The sequence below is a fragment of the Chrysochloris asiatica genome, unplaced genomic scaffold (genome assembly GCF_000296735.1).
Source record: "Chrysochloris asiatica unplaced genomic scaffold, ChrAsi1.0 scaffold00114, whole genome shotgun sequence".
NCBI classification, from domain to species: domain Eukaryota; kingdom Metazoa; phylum Chordata; class Mammalia; order Afrosoricida; family Chrysochloridae; genus Chrysochloris; species Chrysochloris asiatica.
Genome location: NW_006408632.1, coordinates 1,016,405 through 1,036,335, shown reverse-complemented (window position 1 = coordinate 1,036,335; position 19,931 = coordinate 1,016,405). Strand labels below are relative to the sequence as shown.

The window sequence follows — 19,931 nt, the reverse complement described above, 5'->3', positions numbered from 1 at the left end:
CTGTAGGGTAAGCACTGGACTACTAACTGCAACGTTGGTGTTTCAAACCACCAGCCACCTCTCGGAAACCCTATACAAGGTCTGTATGAGTCAGATCTGATTTGATGGCACTTAACAACAACGATATCAACTGTATATATGTTTGTTTCAAGGAAAAGCCTCACACAGTTGTGAAGGCTTACAGTTTCAGCTTTAGTGTGTTAGGCAGTAGAGTGGAGGCTTCTCTTGACTTACATGGTTGTTGTTATTGTTAAGTGCCATTGAGTTTGTTGCGACTCATAGCAACCCTGTGTAGGGTTTCCAAGGAGCAGCTGGTGAGCTTGAACTGCGGACCTTGCAGGTCAAATGGCTTTGCAGTCTGGGGCATTAACCCACAGCGCCACACCAGGACTCCTGGGGCTAATGGACCAAAGATCTATAGGTCAGACAGCCGGATGCTGTCTCACATTTCAAGAATCAGAGGTCAGAAGATGATAAGGTAAATGCAGAATCAAAAGAGCAACCTTTGCCTGAACATCCATATGTATTAAATTCAGGACACACTTCCAAGAAAACTCCCTTTCAAGTGATTACATAGTTATCTTCCGAACTACTGACAATCATGGACTAGTAGTGTTCACACATAACCTTAACCATCACAGCGTGGTATGTTGTTATTAGGTGACCTCAAGTCGGCTTTGTGGGTTGAATTCTCTAACCTTTTACTAAGCAGCAAAGCACTGAGCTGTTGCCTCAGCAGGACTCCTTGCATAGTAAGTTGTCAAAGTTGATTCGGACTCAAAGGTGACGTTATAGGACTGAGTAGAACTGCCAAGCTGTAATCTTTATTGTTGTTGCTTTTGAGTCAGTTCAGACTCCTAGTAACCCTGTGTAGGGTTTTCAAGGTTGTACATCTTTACGGGAGCAGAAAGCCTCGTCATTCTCCTGCTGAGCATTCCAACATGTAACCCACGAAAAATCAAGTGCTCTTGCTGGAATACAAGTAAAGAATGGGAAACAATAGAGAAGTGACTAATAGAAGTCAATTTACAAAAACTTTTCTATACTGAAAAACTTGAGCAAGGGACTAATAAAATCAGATTAACAGTGTTTTTTTTTAAATTACTGATGGCGTTTTGGAGTATGGATTCTTGTATTAGCTAATGAGCTTTTAGGTCTCAACCATAGTATCAGTATTTATTTATATGTTGGTAAGAAATTAGATTATTGCCACAAAATAATTATTCTTAGCAATACAAAATTTGATACATGGGCTAAAATGTAATTTTTATTTTTATAGTGATAAATTAAATGAATTAAGACGACAAAAGGAGAAATTAGAAGAAAAAATTATGGATCAGTATAAATTTTATGAACCATCACCTCCAAGAAGGTATTATTAACCAAATTTTATGAATTTTTATTTTGAAAATAATATTATATGTTAAAACTTTAAATTTTGTAAAGGATCATATGTTGAATTTTAAACCGAAGTTTTGTTTTTTGTTTTGCTATACCTTTTTTTAATTACCTTATTAGGCGAGGCAACTGGATTACCCTAAAAATGAGAAAATTGATTAAGTCTAAGAAAGATCTTAATCGGGAACGTCAGAAATCTCTAACCTTAACACCTACCCGCTCAGACTCCAGTGAAGGATTTCTTCAGCTTCCCCACCAAGATAGTCAAGATAGTTCTTCAGTAGGTTCAAACTCTTTAGAAGATGGCCAGACCCTGGGGACCAAGAAAAGCAGCAGTGAGTGCTTAAACACTTTTAATTTTTAGTATTGTTATAAACTCCATTTAAAATTTCTTTTAAATACCTTAGACAGTGTTTTGGGAGAATAATGTTATTAATGGCGTTTTCTAAAATTCTATATGATTGTAAAATTCTTACTACAGTAGTACACAACCACGTCATTTTCAATATTGTGTATCTAGAGAAATATGCCATACAGAGAGATATGATCATTTGGCCAGGGAAGTAAAATATTACAATAGAAAGAACAATGAAATAAGAGCTAGAATACTCTGCTACGTGCTAGTTCGGAGAACATGTACATGTGTTTTACCTTTGCTCGCTGCCCTACAGGGTGGTTATGAGAAGCAAGTGAGAAATTTATGTGTAATGTTTTATTTTCCTAATAATTTATAACTGAATCAGAATAATAAGACATTTTATGATACAGATGTACTCATCTGTACCTTGGTGGCAAATTTGAGCAGTTACTACTGATGGGGAAAGAGAGAAAAATAAGTATGGTTTTGAAAAACGTTATTCAATGATTTGTAAATAACTGCAGACTAAAAGTCATTGAGGGATTACTTGATAAAAGATGAGGTAAAATAAAGAGAAAAGGAGATATAAATTTATGTATAAACTTGTGGTTTAACATTTTAAAATGTAGTAGTATTATATCACAACATGCCCTATACAATCATAGCCTTTTAATTTCATTACTGTTGTACTTAAGTAAACCAAAAGAGTAAATAAAGTAAAAGCTTAAAGAAGTGTATTTTAAAAAGAAAAATAATTTTTTACTGGGCCATTGAAGATGTCCAAGACATTGACTTTCAGTATTCTTATAAAATATATAAACAAAGAAATTTTGAACCTAGTCACACTATCACCAGTCACTAAACTTTTTTTTAAAACGTGAATAATATTTATATCAATATAAATATATTTGCATTTATTTATAATAAATTTTCATTTTGTAGGAGATTAGACATTAAAGAGTATGTTTCAGGATGCAACTATGCATGTGTATATATATATATATATGTGTGTGTGTATGTATGTATATATATATATATATATATAATGTATGTATATATACACATATATACATACATTATTTATAGAGTCCTGGTGTGGTGCTTTAGGATAAGCATTGAACTGCTAACCAAATGGTTGGCAGTTCAAATCTACCAGAGTCATTCCTTGGAATCCCTATACAGGGTCACTATGAGTCAGCACCAACTCGGCAGCATATAACAACAGCTACCAGTCTTTTGAAGTAAATACAAAGCAAAAGCAGCTGCTTCTTCCAGCAGGAATAGACTCTTCAATAGGACTAGACTTGAAGCACTCAAAAAATGGTACATAGTGGTTTGACCTCAGGGAAATTATCTCTGAATAGACAAGAGTATTTCATTTTATAGGAGTTTAGACATTAAAGGGTCTGTTTCAGGATGCAACTATGTGGTTGTGTGCTATGAAGTTGACCAACTCTCAATAACCCTATAGGACAGAAGACTTGCCCCATAAGGATTTCCTAGGCTATTATAAGTAGTACTATGTTGTTGTTGTTAAGTGTTGTTGAGTTGTTTCTAACCCATAGCGACCCTGTTTACACTTCCTGAGGAGCAGCTGGTGAGCTTAAACTGCTGACTTTGCGGTTCAAACCAACTTTACAGTCCAGCACATTAACCCACAGCATCACACCAGGACTCCAAGTAGTACTGTAGCATCCTAGAAGATAGAACCCATAGGTAAACAAGAAAAAATATACACCTACATTGCATATGTTGTTTAGTGCCGTGAAATCAGTTCCAAATCATGGTGACCCTGTGTACATTTTCCAAGGAGCGGCTGGTGGATTTGAACCACTGACCTTGCAGTTCAACCCAATCTTGTGGTCCAGTGCTTATCCTACAACACCACACTAATTTATGTATAGATATAAATTAGTGTCAATAAAGCAGTTTAATTCTGTGTCTCTATATAAGATTATTGCTGTCTAGGTCTTTTGCAGTCTAGTCTTTTCCACTAAATCTTCCTGAGGCTTGAGTAATTATTTTTGTAGAAAGACTTAAGTTTTGTGTGTGTGTGTGTGTTTTGTTTTGTTTTTTTAAGATGGTAGACAAGTTAATTTTATCTGTTGCCTTTAGATATAAAATATATATCTTATTAAGTGAGAAATTATGTACATATGTAATATGTTTTTTCCAAGAAGATTATTCAGTTAAGAGAACACACACTAAAAAGGTACAACAAAGTCTTTTTTGAAGTCATCTTCTTCCTTTTAAGTATAAATCTGTCACTTTGTCGTACTATCTGCTGAAATTTCAGAATAAAACTTAGAAAGAAGTAATACTCTTCTTTCCTGCCATTGATCAATTTTCTAAGTTTACAAATAAACGCAGAACCCAGTTATGTTAGTGTTCCTGTAATTTCACTATATTTTGGGAAAGGGGGTTTATATATCTCCAAAGTTTCATAAAAGGGATCACATTCTGCCAGTAGGAAATCTAAAACTCCTTTTATTCTGTCCATTTTGGAAGCGTGTCTGTCTGTCAGTAAAGCAGTTTTTGGACAAGAATTGAAATCAGGAAAAGAAAACCTAAAGAAGATAATATGTGCTGCAACCACTCAGTTTTGTGTTAGCTAAGTGTCCATTTCTACATTGCTTTCAGTTCATGTCTTTGTAATCATTGAAAACAGCTGTTTTTCAAGCTAGGAAAAAGATCAAAGTAAAAGCTTTAATGAATCATGACTGGGACTAGTAGCAATCAAATAAGTCTAAAAGCTACCTGTCCATTGCACTATCTTTAATGCATAATACTGTGTGTTTGTCAGAAGAGTTTTGGTTATTTATAAGATAATGTTAAACCATAAGATAAAACATAATTATTAAGGCTGTGTATATTTTTAAGTCTTTTATGCACATTTCTTTCCTAGCTCCTAAATTACATTTCAAAAAAATTTGTAACAATTTTTCATTTTTATTCCAATGATGCCTATACTTTAGTGGTAATCCTAACTTTGATTCATAGGATTCTTTTTTAATATAGTGCTCCCTTTGATTTGTTTATGCTTAAAAAAAAAAGCCCACTCACACAGCCCTTCAAAATACCTAAAAACGTTACATATACAAAGGTGTCTCAGTTTTGCATGCTTAGGGTGATTCCTTACCTTTTAGTCTTACTGAGCTCAGTGCTAACACTCATTACTGTCAAAATAATTCTTTTCCCTCCTTTCCTCAGCCAACCTTTTACAAAATGAATTGAGTATATTGCTTATTTTATGTTTAGGACTCTGCTAGAAAAAAAAAAATATGCTAAGTAATATACCATAATTTAGTTTAAACATAGAAGTTAATATCCTTTTTTAATTTAAAAACAAAATTAAAGCTTTAGAAAAAAATGAAGTTTTCAATGTGTTTTTCTAAAGTTTGTTTAGATTGTTTTAAACATCATTGTGTGCTCTGATTTTTGTATATATATATATTATTAAAATACTCTGGTAGAATGTAAACTTTTCCTAATTTTTTTTTTCTAAAATAAAGCCTTGTAATTTCAAAAGTTAAAGGAAATTGAGGACTGAGAAGCCTTGTACATTTTCGTCACGACCTATCAAGAATTTTAATTTTAAAATGATAGCTTTATAAATTAACTAGGAAAATTGTTCCCTCCATAAGCAATTCTGATCCATTCGTGTTTTTAAATGATTGTAGCCATTCCAAGCTTTCAAAATATATGTTCCTCATCATTGTCTTCAGTGCTTTTCCAAGTATTTTAAAATATCAAAGTACATATTCATATTTCATTATCATTCAGCAAGCATGAGAATAATAGCTTTTTAGTATAGCATACATAGCTGAAACTCAAACATTCATTTCTGTCCTTAATTTCAACATTTAACTCCCATCTGTTCTTCTCCCTTTTTTCTTTCATTTTTCTGTTTCTGTTTTCCCTCATGCTCTGACATTAAAGTGGTTGCACTGAAAAGACTGCCCTTTTTGAGGAACAGACCGAAGGATAAAGACAAAATGAAGGCCTGCTACCGTCGTTCCATGTGTAAGACTTTATGACAGTTCAGCTTCTTTCAAATGACTACATTGGCTTCCATTACTAATATTATACTAACCTTTCTCAGGACTGTACCAATTTTCTTGTTTTGTAAAGTGCAGTCTTCCTGTAATTACAAGGAGCTGGAGGATTTTTTTCCCCCTCAAAAAACTAGCACTGAATTTGCTTTATATGTATGTTACTGCTGCATATGTATATACAAGCATATGCATATGTTTAGTCATACATGTAATATACTTGTAAATTCCAAGTGCTTTCTAAAAGTTGGCAGGAAAAATCCATAATTTTATATACCATAGAGATTTTTTTCCCCAAAGAAGATAGAGCAAAACCGTTAGCCTTAGGAATATTTTATATGGACCAGATAAAATAAATAAATAAAATGGCCTATAACCCTTGATAATGGTTGAACCAGATAAAATAAATAAATAAAATGGCCTGTAACCCTTGAAAATGGTTGTCATTCTTTCTATAATAATGAGTTTTCTTCTTCTTTTTTTTTTTTTTTTAAGTGAAATGGGTAATAACATAATGACATTAAATGCCTGTCACTTTTGATATCATTTCTTTCAGGTTTTTATTGAATGGTATACTTATTTGATTCATAAAAGATAAATAATTTCAGTAACCTGCTCTGACCAAGGACTCGTTATCATTTTTAATAATGATGCTATATAAGAACTGCTTACCATCTTACCTTTGTTCATTCCATAGTTTTCATCACAATATCACATTATGAAGGCTTCAAATTTTGTTGCATATCATTGCGCAAAAGCATGGCAGTTGTAGATAGTAATGTGATTTTCCTGTTTTTTTTAAAGAGGGGTGGCATTAAGATAAAAATGTTTACTGAAATTTATCAGCCTTTGGCCTACTCATTTCATTCAGATGAATGCATGTCATAAATCAAATGACCTTGTGGTTGTAGTTTTTGATGTTCACTTACATTAATCCATAGACAAAAACTAGATCATTTATAATACAATATAGATATAAGAGCAAACACATTAACCATGCTGATTCATTTATTTCATTTGCATCCCAGCCATGAATGACCTGGTGCAGTCCATGGTCCTAGCAGGAGGACAGTGGACAGGTAGTTCTGAGAATTTGGAGGTTCCTGATGATATTTCAACTGGTAAAAGGAGAAAAGAATTGGGAGCTATGGCCTTCTCTACTACAGCCATCAACTTTTCAACAGTCAACTCTTCTACAGGCTTCAGATCCAAGCATTTGGTTAATAATAAAGGTATAGGCCGTCTGCTCTTTGCACTGTGGTGTAACTATTGGCAACAGGAATTTTAATTTGACTTTCCCCTGTGTACTTTTTGAAAGCAACAACCTGAATTAATTGCCAAAACATAATCTGGATTTTATTTGGAAGATTTCTCTATAATTATTTTTTAAAATTTAAGATATTATACAGATAACTAATAACTAAATCTCTCCTAGGCCTCCATTCATAATAAGCAGCTAATGAGCTAACAACAAAAGGAGAGGTAAACCAGGTAAAGAGTAAAAAAGGAAGGAGTAATAGAAGTTTAAAAAACTAAAACTGCTTCACCTTCAAACAAAGAACTTCATTTAATAACATAGGGTTTTGCTTTGCTTTGCAGGGTCACAGGGGGATTGTTCTGTTGCTTCTGGGGTTTTCCCTAACCAGCCAACTCTCATCAGAGCTACTGTATTTCTTATTCATAGTTCCAGTTTCTGGTTCAGTATATGAGATAATATTACACCAGGATATATGGCACATGATCAAAAAAGATTGCCCCTATTCTGTGTCACTAAAATTTTATGTAGATTTTGGTTACACAAATATTTTTATATCCATTTTACTATTTTATGTAGATACTACATCCTTTGAAGACATAAGTCCACAAGGTATTAGTGATGATTCTAGTACGGGATCAAGAGTTCATGGTAAGGTATTGAATACAGAGCGGGAATGCTAAGAACCTTGCATTGTATAAGTGAATGTGGCATTGCCAGCAAGCATGTTTGTTCTAACCTGCATCCCAAACCTACCTCTGCCATTTCTTCAACCTAATACTTTCTTTTGCCTTTTTTAAGGATATTGCTTCATCTATATGTTTTCTATTTTAGTCAAGGTCATTTATAAAGTATGCCTGCACAATATTCAAAGGTAATTTTGTTGACATTTTTTCATAAAGCTGAAGTTATGAGAGTTACATTTTACCATTGACTTAAAAATTTTGTCGGTAAAAGATGAATTTTAAAAACCAATATTTTCTATAGTACTGAATATTTCAGATTTTTACATTTCTATCTGACCAATCATACCTTACCAAAGCAAATTACTAACAATAACTAAATAACATGTTAAAGGAATTTCATATATCAGTGAGACTAAGAATTAGCCCAGGGCAGTGTTAACTGTACATTGTCTTCATACGGCTAGGAATACAGGACAATAACTGTGCAGATGTTCCTCCTGTCTGTGGCATCTCTGCAATGTGCAGGGGTTCCTTGTCTAATTTGTTATAAGTGACCTCATCACTAGCTTCCCCCTCCCCCCTCCCCCCGCATATCATTCTCTTCATCCAAAACCATCAGATATCTGTCTTTCCAGAAGTCATTTTTCAGTTTAAATATGCACTTTTTCTTCGAATCTCAACTACTTGTCTCAGAAGTGTCCTGTTCTGAAGTATCATACTGAACTACCTGAAAATGCCTTTGCTCTTTAATCTGTAAGATTTAACTCTCTTTAGGCATGCTCAGCCTGTGAAAGTTTGCATGAATGCTTCCTCAAAGCATTCTGTGATCAGAATGTAAAGGTCTGTATCATCAGCTGTAAGTTTGATCCCACTGTCTCCTGATTTTTTTCATTTAGCTTCCAGACCAGCCAGCCTTGATAGTGGCAGAACATCCACTAGCAATAGCAATAATAATGCTTCACTCCATGAAGTCAAAGGTATGCTGTAGGGAACTTTATTCATGTTCTCCATCCATTTCAGCATCTAAAGGTGGGAGATGGGAGTAAGCTTGAAATCCAAATCATCTATGTTTGAAACATTGTTCCTTGGAACATTTTATGTGTTTTTCACACATTGTAATACAAGTGTATTTCAGTGTCTACAAATGTGAAAACAGGAGCAGTTATTTTGATTTCACTTTTTCATTTTAACACATATTTTTACTGTAATCTTTGTACTTTAAAAATATTTGTAAATCCTTATATGTATATATGTTTTTAATGTTTTATTGTGAATTATGTGATAGTTTACGTGGGAGAACATACTGAATCATGCTTCTGATATTAGCCATTGGTTGAGCTTATAAACTTTTTGTTTTAATGTTTCATTGTGAATTATGTGATAGTTTACATGGGAGAACATTAGTTTTACCTTCATCCTACCATATATCATTTCATTGCTATGGTTACAATCCCCTCCATGCATCAACAACCAACCAAAGGGTATACCCTGCAAGCCTGCTCTCCCTCCCCCCGCCCCCAGTCCTCAGCACACAGCCCCTCTCCCTCTCTGGGTCTAGAGTCCCCAGCCGCTCCATCTCTCCACGTCATCATCTCTGCCTCCATCTCTGGTGTCACTGCTTGTCTGAGTAGGGTCCCACTCTCCGCTCTTCTCCCTTGATGGTCCCAGGGACCTCCACTCCTGAACTGCATAGTCAATCACTTCCCTCCTTTTGCTACAAAACATCTACCTTTACATTTCCAACCCTCACAGTCAGTCCTGATAACAATTATACGCTATTGTACCAAATGAGGCCTAACCTCATCTCCTTTCATCAGCCCCACCCAGACAGATTGGATACTACTCAGTAGAGACTCTACCTTCCTCCACGCCCTCTGGATCTAGGCTCCCTCTTTTTTTTAAAGCTTGTAAGCCAGTCACTTCTTGCCTTTGTAGCCCCTCTGTTTTGGGTAGCCAATGTCCAAGTTGCCCATCCTGTCTACTCTGTGTATAGAGGGTGTGGGGATAATCCTCGCTGTAAAGATTTGTTCCCTCTTTTGAGCTACTGCATCCATAGGTGTAAGTCAAGTTCATCAAATTGTATCAGAGCTCTCTTTTTTCCCTCTTCTTTCTTCTTCTAGTTGAGCTCTGATCATCCAGCCATTGAAGCCAGGTCAAATGGATATTATCTGCAAGTGTGGGTGTTTTTGTGCATATGCCCTCGCTTCTTATCAGCTGGACGCTTCACTCTCCACTCTAGTCCTCTGTGGCTATGTCACTGACTCTGGGCCCAAGAGTCCCCAGGTCTTGCCCACTGCTGGCCAACCAGGTCTCCACACAGGTTCACAGGAGTCTATGGAACATTGTAGGGTTTAGCTCGCAGCTTCATTGCTGTTTTTCCCTCACTTCACCTTACCAGTGACCAACGTGGTCATCAATCAGAGTGTACGTCTGCTCGTGTAGTGTATTCACATTGAGTCCTGGGTGAGCAACTTGCTTGTTCTTGTAGTAATCAGTTGGACTGCCATTATTGTTTTGTATTTTTCCTATCAGTCTTTCTTTCAAGAAGTATCTTCTGTTCTTCTGGCCACTCCAGGCTGGTCTACTTGTCTACATTTTGTTTTTAACATGAATGTGGTGTACATTTTAATGCACACTACAGAAATATTTTAGAAATTCTTTTAGCGTAATTTATCCATTAAAATAAGGGAAGACTTTTAAAAGATAAATTGAGGAGGCAGTTAAGTGAGTATGTATGTGTGTGTTTGTGTGTGTTGAACAAGAGCTATATAGATGCATATAGCTCATATAAAGGTTTGTTTCAAGGTAATACACATTTCAATGTGAGGTATTTATGTAAATGGCTGAAAACCTTGACTGATACAGTCTAGTCAGATTCTGGAATTTTTTAATAGATTATAAAAGTCAGTTATTTTATATAGTCTAGAGTTGTAAAATTACAATGAATGCATTTGTTTTATTTTTTTTTTTATTATAAAATGATCTCAGTTGTAATTTTATCGTTAATGCTCTGACTTGGTTGCAATGATCTGAGAAAAAAATGAATTTTTTTTTATAATCATATTTTTTTACAATCAGTAGGAAAATGCAGGCTGAAAATATGACAGACTTTTTATGTGATTTGAAAAATTTTTTAAATCTTATTTCTGTAAAGTGTTACTTGAGCCACATTCTTTCACAATCTTACTGTCTGAGATCAGGAAACCCTGGATAGTTGCATTTTCTATCTGGATGCGCTGGACAATTTGCTACTGATCAAAGCAGATCAGCACTCTTAAGGAATAGCATTGTCTTTCAGGAGCTTTATTTTAGAGGTAGCTAACTTGGAGTCCTGGTATGGCGCTGTGGGCTAATGCGCCAGACTGCAAACTGTTGGAACTGCAAGGTCGGCTGTTCAAGCTCACCAGCTGCTCCCTGGAAACCCTATACAGGGTCGCTATGGGTCAGAATCGACTCGACAGCACTTAACAACAACAACTTGCATTGTATGGAGTCCTGGTGTGGCGCTGTGCGTTAACGCGCCAGACTGCAAAGCTGTTTGAACTGCAAGGTCGGCGGTTCAAGCTCACCATTCACTCCCTAGGAACCCTATACAGGGTCACTATGTGTCAGAACTGACTCAATGACACGTAACAACAACAACATACATTGTATACAGTTGCTCAAGCTCAATTGAGTCTTTTAAGACTGTGTAGTCACTGTACTAAGGATGGAAAGTAGGAACAATTGATGATTCAGGCATAAAACAAAAGATTGAAATATGAGAGGACTTTTGGAAATTTGTGGGAAAATGGAATGAAAAGATAATGAAATTTTTCCACTAACTTTTTGAAGCCTTCTTGACCATATATTTGATTTTATATTCTTAATGGAATTTTTTAAGTAACTGCATCACGTCTCCATTTGATTTCTTTATAGACCTGCTAATTAAAAATAATTTTAAGTGTATTAATTTAGCAATAAACCTTTAAGTAAGGATTGAAAAACTCTTGCTAAGTGCTGTCAAGTCAGTTTGGAGTCATAGTGACCCTATGTAGGGTTTCCAAGGAGCAGCTGGTGAGTTCTTAGAGAAGCAAAAAATCAGAATTGAATTGTTAGCGTTTGAAATAGCTTTTGTTTTTTAACACTCTGAAATAATTTTACATTCTTGTAAACATGTTCATAGTCTAAGTTGTGAGGTGTTTATTTTATTATTATTTATTAAACCTGAATTTTAAATAATACATTTTTTACTCATTTATTTATTCACTCATTTACTCATCAGATGTACTGAGTTACCTATTTTATATGAGACCCTGGGTATGGTGATGAAAGATAGTCTTTGGCCCTTTGGGCCAATGGCCAAAATAAAGTAGACATTATTGCTGTTCTTAAGTGCCATCGAGTTGTTTCCAACTCATAGCAACTCTGTCTAGGGTTTCTGAAGAGCAGCTGATGGGTTTGAACCACTGACCTTGTGGTTCTAACAGACCTCCTGGTTCAGTGATCTGTGAAAAATTAACATGATATACTAAGCATTTCTAAAGATAGATTGAAAGTGAATTTGGGTATTCTTATGATAAGAACCCAGTGAACAAATGGCATATACTTGAGTAGTATTAATCTCATTTTTATTTTTGAACACTTAATACACCATTTGCTCCAAAAAGCAGGTGCAGCTAATAGCCAAAGCAGACCACAAAGCCACAGCAGTGGAGAATTTAGCCTGCTTCATGATCATGAGGCCTGGTCAAGCAGTGGCAGCAGTCCAATCCAATACTTGAAAAGGCAGACCCGATCAAGTCCAGTACTCCAGCACAAAACGCCTGAAACATTAGATAGCCGAGCGCATCCCAAGATGAAAACTGGTTCTCCTGGCAGTGAAGTTGTTACTCTCCAGCAGTTTTTGGAAGAAAGCAACAAGCTTACCTCGATACAGGTTAGTTTTATGTGTGATGATGCTAACTTAAAGAATAGCGTATGTTACATTTCTATGGCTGACCTGAATTGTCTTTTTTGTTGTGGCGTGTTTAGAGATGATAATAATTTTGTGTTATAACCTAATTTAACAAGAAAGTAGAAACATGGCTGTATTTACTAATTTGCTTTTTTTTTTTTTCTCAAAAAAAATACAACAGATAAAGTCCTCAAGTCAAGATAATCTTTTAGATGAAGTAATGAAAAGTTTATCTGTGTCTTCTGACTTTTTGGGAAAAGACAAACCAGTTAGCTGTGGTCTGGCCAGATCAATAAGTGGAAGAACCCCAGGGGACTTCTATGATAGACGGACAATTAAGCCGGAACAATTTGTGAGACCTTGTTCTCGAAAGACTGAAGATACTCACTTCATTAGTCCTCCAGGAAAATCTACACCTGGCACTCAAGGAAAGATAAAATTAGTAAAAGAAACTTCTCTGTCTCGACAATCAAAAGATAGTAATCCTTATGCTACTTTACCTCGTGCAAGCAGTGTGATTTCTACTGCCGAAGGAACTACCCGAAGGACAAGCATCCATGATTTTTTGGCCAAGGACAGTAGGCTACCTGTGTCAGTTGATTCCCCACCAGCTACTGCTGATAGCAGCATCACTGCAGCATCCAGTGAGTACTGTTTACACCAATGGTCCCCTCAGATACTTCACCACCCAACACCTGCTATAGGTTCCCCTGTGCAAAATGCTACAGATAGGCCAACATTCGACTTCCAGTCTCCCTATGCCCAGGCTAGCAACCCAGAAACTGAAAGGTCACATTTTCTACACCAAAATGTTGCCTCTATTAACATGGCTAGTGATCCATTGGAAATATCAGTTAATGATAGCATGGAGTCACGTACTGTGACTCATTCATTTCAGCCATTCTTATCCCTGAATACAGAATTAGTTAGTAATATCAGTGGAGTGCCCCCTAGACCAGTCCTTAAAGGAACTGATCAGGCTTCTACTTCTGTGGATAAAGCTGCACAGAAAGATAATGAAGAGTTCTCTGATCATCAGAACCCTAGTAGCAGTAACCCACAGTCTTCTCTAGATAGCAACGATCTTATCACTCCTGCATGCCTCAATCCTGGTGACACAGAAGCTGCATTGTTGGTGTCTGAGGATAATCAAACTGTTTGGTATGAATATGGTTGTGTATGATAAAAACTGCCCAATATAGTACTGTTGTCGTTTGATATGCACTGTGCTTCTCTAATTTTATTTGAAGAGCTGCTTTTGAAAAGTGTCATTTGTCTCTGTTTATATTTTTATGTTTAAATTGTGACATAGTATCCAGCTGTACATGATGGCATGTCTATAACTGTGAATTTGTAATCACACCAAAACTTGCATGAAATATTAATTGCATTGAACATTTTCTGCATGCCTTTAAGAGCCTTAACAATACATGCTCCTCTTTTATATTTTTGTTGCCTGATAAAAGATTGTTAACTTGGATATCCACAAGCATGTTCAAACAGTTGCATGCATTTCCAGGTCATGTTTGCTCTGTTGTTTTCAAAAGAGAATGTTCATCTCTTACCCTACCTTCTTTTCTCCCATCTTTCTCCCTTTCCGTTTCTCTTTTCCCCTCAGTCCTTGTCTTTTTTCCTCCCTGAACATGTACTTCATCTTGCACATGAGTAGTATTAGTAAGGAAAATATGTAAAAACAAACAAACAAACAAAGCCTGTCATTATTGTTTTTTGCATATAATTGTGCCATCTGTCCTGTCATTTTATTTTCAGAGAAATAGTTAATAATTCATTTAATGCTTTATGTAGCAAATGACTCTTACCCATATTTATAAAACATTGTTCAGTTTAAAACATTGTTAATATCATAAACATTAGTGTTATTCTTACAAAACCCCATCAAATTTAAATGTAATGTATACAATAAGTAGGAGCATTTGTATGAATTCTGTTCCTCCTCTACACTTTTCTTCATCTGATCAACTTAAGAAAGAGCTCAAGTACTATCACTTCTTCAAGATGACTTTTTTAGTTGGAATCACTTAACACAGTAGTTCTTCTAGTTCTTTTTTTATATATAGAGTCAAAAAGAAATAAACCAAATCATATTCAATGTGTTGGAAATTTGTATTTTTACTTCTATTCTAAAAATAATAGCATTTTTACAAAATGGGGAATAAGTCTTTAAACTTTGAAACTTTAGTTCAAAAAGAATATACGATTAATTTTGTGAGATTTGTTGATTCATTATTAAATTATCTATGGATGTCCTTATAAACAGAATTTTTACAAATGAGAACATTGTAAAATTACAACCTTTTATTTAGTAGAGCAGATTTTAGAACCAAGTATAAAATACAGATGCTTTAGGTAAAATATAAGCATTAAGATACAGAAAATATTTGCTAGCTGACTCCAGTGTCATAAACTTTAAAATTATCTGTAATCATAGCATTTTAAAAATAGAATCAGCTAAACTTGAATCTACAATATGAAAAAACCTGTAGCCCTGATTTACTTACTTTTGGGAGGGGATCGCTATGAGTTGGAACTGACTTTAAGGTACTTAACAACAACAACAACGTATCCTAATTGTTTCTAGAATGTTTTTGCCATTTTAAATTAACCTAAATATTACTGAAAATAACTCAGCCTAATAACATCTGGAGGGAATGCTTTGAAATGTAACTTTCTAAATAGGGAGATTATATTTTTATTTATTGTTGTTACTAATTAGACCAAAAGCAACAAAATTTATAGATAATCTTTGCTAAATAAAATTTGCATTACCTGTATATTAAGCCATCCCCCTGTACTTCTGCCAGTTCAATTTGACTTGGCACCAAACAGTAATTTAATATCTTCTGATCAGACTTATTCTTTCATTGTTAAGTTGTTGTTAAGTGTTGTCGAGTCGGTTCCGACCCATAGCGACCCTGTACAGGGTTTCCGAGGGTGTAAATCCTTACGGGAGTAGAAAGCCTCATCTTTCTCCCGCGGAGCGGCTGGTAGTTTCGAACCGCTGACCTTAAGGTTTGCAGCCCGATTCATAACCACATAGCCAGTTGTTATTTAAAATGTTTCAGGGACAGGCAATCATATGAAATTGTACATGTTTTCCAGTTCTGATCCATTAGCTTTATTGCTAATTTTTATACCATCTTAACAGTTAAATGCATTTGTTGCTGATACACTCCTTAGCTGAAAAATTTTAAATATCCATTTCTATATTCATAATCTAGTAATAACACTAATAGTAAACATAGGTGAGAGTAGAAAGGAGTCCTATGAAATACAAATGTAACAATTAGTGTTGTGCCTTTTCTGTATTTTGGCAAAGATTATTTCACAGCTACTTCAACTTTTTTTGCATGTGACAAATCTGGCCATAGTAATTTCAAACATTAAATATTCATTCAACATACATTGAAAAATCATGTAATGTTATGTCAAAAAGTGTGATTCTTTTACAAAGTTAAGTGTACCCAAGGGAAATGAGTGTTGCTTACTCAAATAGCTAAGTTTATATATACAGTATGTTTTCAAAAAGATCATATACACTGTGGATGTAGGATAAATATAGACCATAGCCATAACAACATCTTGAAGATTATTGTTTGAGAATATAAACTAGAGTTCTTCCAGAAACAGTTACCTGCTTTGGAGTCATAAAATCCTCTCCAATTGTGCTAGTTTCTCACTGTGAAATAGTACTTTGAATCAAATTCAAACAGGGAGAACCTTAGTGTTTCCCATGCTTAAATAAATAAATACTTTTTGTAAATGAAATGTTACAGAACTATCCAAATTTTATTATTTTTTAAATATAAAACAGTGGAACAACTCTGATTCGTTTGAGCCTCAGAGACATCTCTTAATATGTTAGGGTTTCAAAATGATTATTTGAGGAAAAAAAAGGTAGATCTAGTTACCCTAGTTTTAAATATGATGAAAATAAACACCTTTCGTATTCCTGGCCTACATTTCAAAATTTTTTACCCATATTGTTTGTGAGACATTATAACCTGATATTGGTAGGTATTGGGTCTCCTTCAGCCCAATTTTAGCTTTAGTCCTTGTAAGTACCTAATTTGCCTATAAAATATTCTTCTAGTCTTGGTTTTATTTCATTGTGAACATCCCTGCTGCTGCATGCAAGAATTTTTTTATTTCAAAACTCTTATGTGATCATTTAGTAAATGAACATAGTAAAGTAAATCTATCTTACATGTTGTTAAGTGCTGTTGGATTGGTTCCAACTCGCAGTGACCCTGTATAGGGTTTCCAAGGAGTGGCTGGTAGATTTGAACCACAGACTTTGTGACTAGAAGTCCTGTGCTTATCCTCCAGTGCCTCACCAGGACATTAAGAAGGGGGAAATATAATTGAAATAGGGTTTTTATTTTTAAAATAATTTTATCTTTTGTAAGAATACTTAGAGCTTTTAAAATAGTCTTTAAGTAATGCAGTAACTAACTATTTCCCAGGTTGTTACAGATTCCTTTTCCTTGCCCTATCCAATGAGAGCTCTTTAGTTTCTTATCTTCAGGAATAGTGTAATGTATTAACTTTTGATTAAATAACATGAAATGCTTTTCTCCTGCAGATGTGGACACAGTACAAGAAAGCAGAATTTCAAAAAGCAGGTCTAGGGAGCAACAAAGCTCCTAATTCTATTACCCACTACCTGACATGTGGGCCAAGTGGTGAGTTTCCGGCTTCAAATGTCAATGAGATTAGTCTCATTTATACAAACTAACCGTATTAAGAGTGAGAACCAGTGCACATTGCATTAACAGATGTAAATATGTTGCTTGCTTAATTCATTGACTTTCTGCCCTACTTACTAGTGAAGTAAGATTAGTTGGTTGCCATAAGTTTTTTGCCAGTTCATGCAGGGAACAGAACTTGAAAAATAATTTTTCTTTCTCAATTTAAATTTCATTTTACTAGAATAATGTTTTGCTGTTTTTGTGGTTGTTAAGTGTCATTGGGTCAGTTCTGACTCATAGAGACCATGTATAGGGTTACCGAGTAACGACTGGTGAGCTTGAACCACCAACCTGGTGGTTCAAACCAACCTTGCAGTCCAGTGCCGTTAACCCTCAGCGCCATACCAGTACTCCCGAATATTTTAGGAATTGTTTTTTCAGTTCAAAGTCAGTTTTGTGGTAAGAATACAAGTTTGTCACAATTTTCTTGATAGTGAGAATAAACGAAATGAAGAGCCACTCAAAGAAAAAATTGTCTCTTTCTGTCACTTTCTCATTCCTATAGAAATATCTGGTGCATGCTGTTCTTTATCATGGCTGCTCTATATTTTATATCTCTTTTGTCTTCAAGCTTTTCTTATATTTTCTTTCTTCTTTCTGCCTTCCAACTAAATACAGAGAGAAAAGTGTCCTTCTCAGTATGAAGCCTTTATTTCTGAAGTAACAAGACAGTCAACTATAGGAATCATTTTTTAAAATCTTTAAAAGGAGACTTTTAACAATCCTTCGTGAATAGAGCAGGCAAGAATACAAACCTTCATTCCTTCCTTGAATCAAGGAGTACTACTGGAATCAACTGCCAACATTTTTAAGTTTTAGGACATACTAGACCTTGTATTAAGATCTACTGAATAAAGGTTGTTCTCTCGCTAAGGACGAGTGTTTTCTGGTTTCAAGAAATACTCCAACAACAGTCTACTTCTTTCTTTCATTATTTGTTTATGAATTTATCCATGTTTGCTTAATGCTTCTGCTAAGTATTTGCCCAAACCTAGCCATTTATGTTTAGTTGTGTAAACCTAAATTAAATACTGTAGTATTTTGTGGAATGTACTATATATGAAGATAACAGAGAAAATTGTTTTGGCATGTCAGAGCCTTATTTGGTTAGCAGACTGCATGTGTTGGTACGCTTTAAGAAGGCGATTATTTGATGCACTGCAAAAGAAGTTTAGTTCATTAGATAAATCTGAAAAAACCCATAAGAGTTACGAAAATTTAGTCATTAATCTGCTTTCCATGTTCCTCATTAAGCAACACTTAAGCCATTCACACATGGATCCAAGGAAATTAAAGAGTGTTTTTCTGAAACTTTTTTAATAAGGTGATTTTGCAGCAAATGGCATTCCCAAGAAAAAGCTGTTATGTTTTAACCCACTCATTTCCCTTCTTTGGTATTGGATTATGTTTGTGTGTTCGATTTTTTTTGAGAGCTGACTGTTGCTTAAGAAGTTTTCTTATAGCAAAAAACTATGTAAATAATTTATTACGCTCTGCATTTTACCAGGAAGTCATTTATTATTAAGATTGTCATTTATTAATAAAATTTTTGGTTTGTCCTTTATAATACATTAAAGTTGGTAACTATTGGTACTTTTGAAATATTTGTATGTATTTGTTACCTTAAACATTTAGAAGAAGCACAAAAAGTGGATTTAGTTAACCCAGAGGAACATTAATTTTTTAGTAGTTCCAATTTTATATCAGTTTTATTTTCTTATGAAATCAAAAAAATGCATTGGCACTTCTTAATGCAAATTCATTATCCAACATAAGTATCAGAATAATCTTAAAGAACTGAAATGATGAAGATCCTGACTTTTTTATTTTCACAGTGTACTTCTTAGGCTCTCATTACCAGCTCTAAAGCTTTTTGGAATAACTCTGTGCTCCATGATGTGATTTATGAACTGTACGTTTCATTATTTATCCAGTAGCCATGAGAAAACTGTGTGTGTGTGTGTCTTCCCTCCCCATGCCCACCCCCCATAGGCCAGTAGCACTGTTGTGTTCTTAGTCTACTTTTGGGAAAATCTTTAATTTAAAAAGAGAAACAGCAAGTTTTAATTGACCAGAAATTAAAATGAGAATTAGAGTACTTGGATTTACTTAATGCTACAGTTAACTTAGGTTTTGTTACCAAATAATGCTGTAAAGTTAAATCACTTTGAAACTCTTGGATGAAAGGTGCTATGTAAATGTAAATACAAATAATTTTTACTAAAATACAAATATTGCACAAAAGACATATTAAAAACCTATTCTCTAGACCTTGACACATCTCTCTTCATCTTGACTCCCTGGATTCAAGTATCAAATTGGTAATGACCATCATGCCAATCTAGAGAACTTGCATGTAAAAAAGTGTAAATTCATTTTTTGGTAGATAAATTGAAATTAAATGTAGAAGTTATACTTTACCTAAGTACAATAAGTAGGTAACTTAGATTTATATTAACTAGCATCTAATTTGCACA

The 19,931-nt window shown here is 34.7% G+C and overlaps 1 protein-coding gene across 3 annotated transcripts in view; it reads left to right on the top strand.

Moving 5' to 3' along the window:
• The window catches only part of CCDC88A (coiled-coil domain containing 88A), a 171,485-nt gene extending 152,678 nt beyond the window's left edge, over positions 1-18,807 (top strand). Inside the window, exons 24-33 of one of the 3 annotated variants that reach the window (XM_006868013.1) lie at positions 1,280-1,372; positions 1,519-1,733; positions 5,696-5,779; positions 6,837-7,040; positions 7,643-7,714; positions 8,646-8,726; positions 12,399-12,667; positions 12,867-12,970; positions 13,196-13,329; positions 17,289-17,353. In XM_006868013.1, coding sequence (XP_006868075.1) covers positions 1,280-1,372; positions 1,519-1,733; positions 5,696-5,779; positions 6,837-7,040; positions 7,643-7,714; positions 8,646-8,726; positions 12,399-12,667; positions 12,867-12,970; positions 13,196-13,329; positions 17,289-17,353 — 1,321 coding nt within the window. Of the gene's footprint in view, positions 1-1,279; positions 1,373-1,518; positions 1,734-5,695; positions 5,780-6,836; positions 7,041-7,642; positions 7,715-8,645; positions 8,727-12,398; positions 12,668-12,866; positions 14,796-17,288; positions 17,389-18,072 lie in introns of those variants that run through there. The other 2 variants (XM_006868012.1, XM_006868011.1) reach the window with 2 other exon arrangements.
• Positions 18,808-19,931: the final 1,124 nt, after the last annotated feature.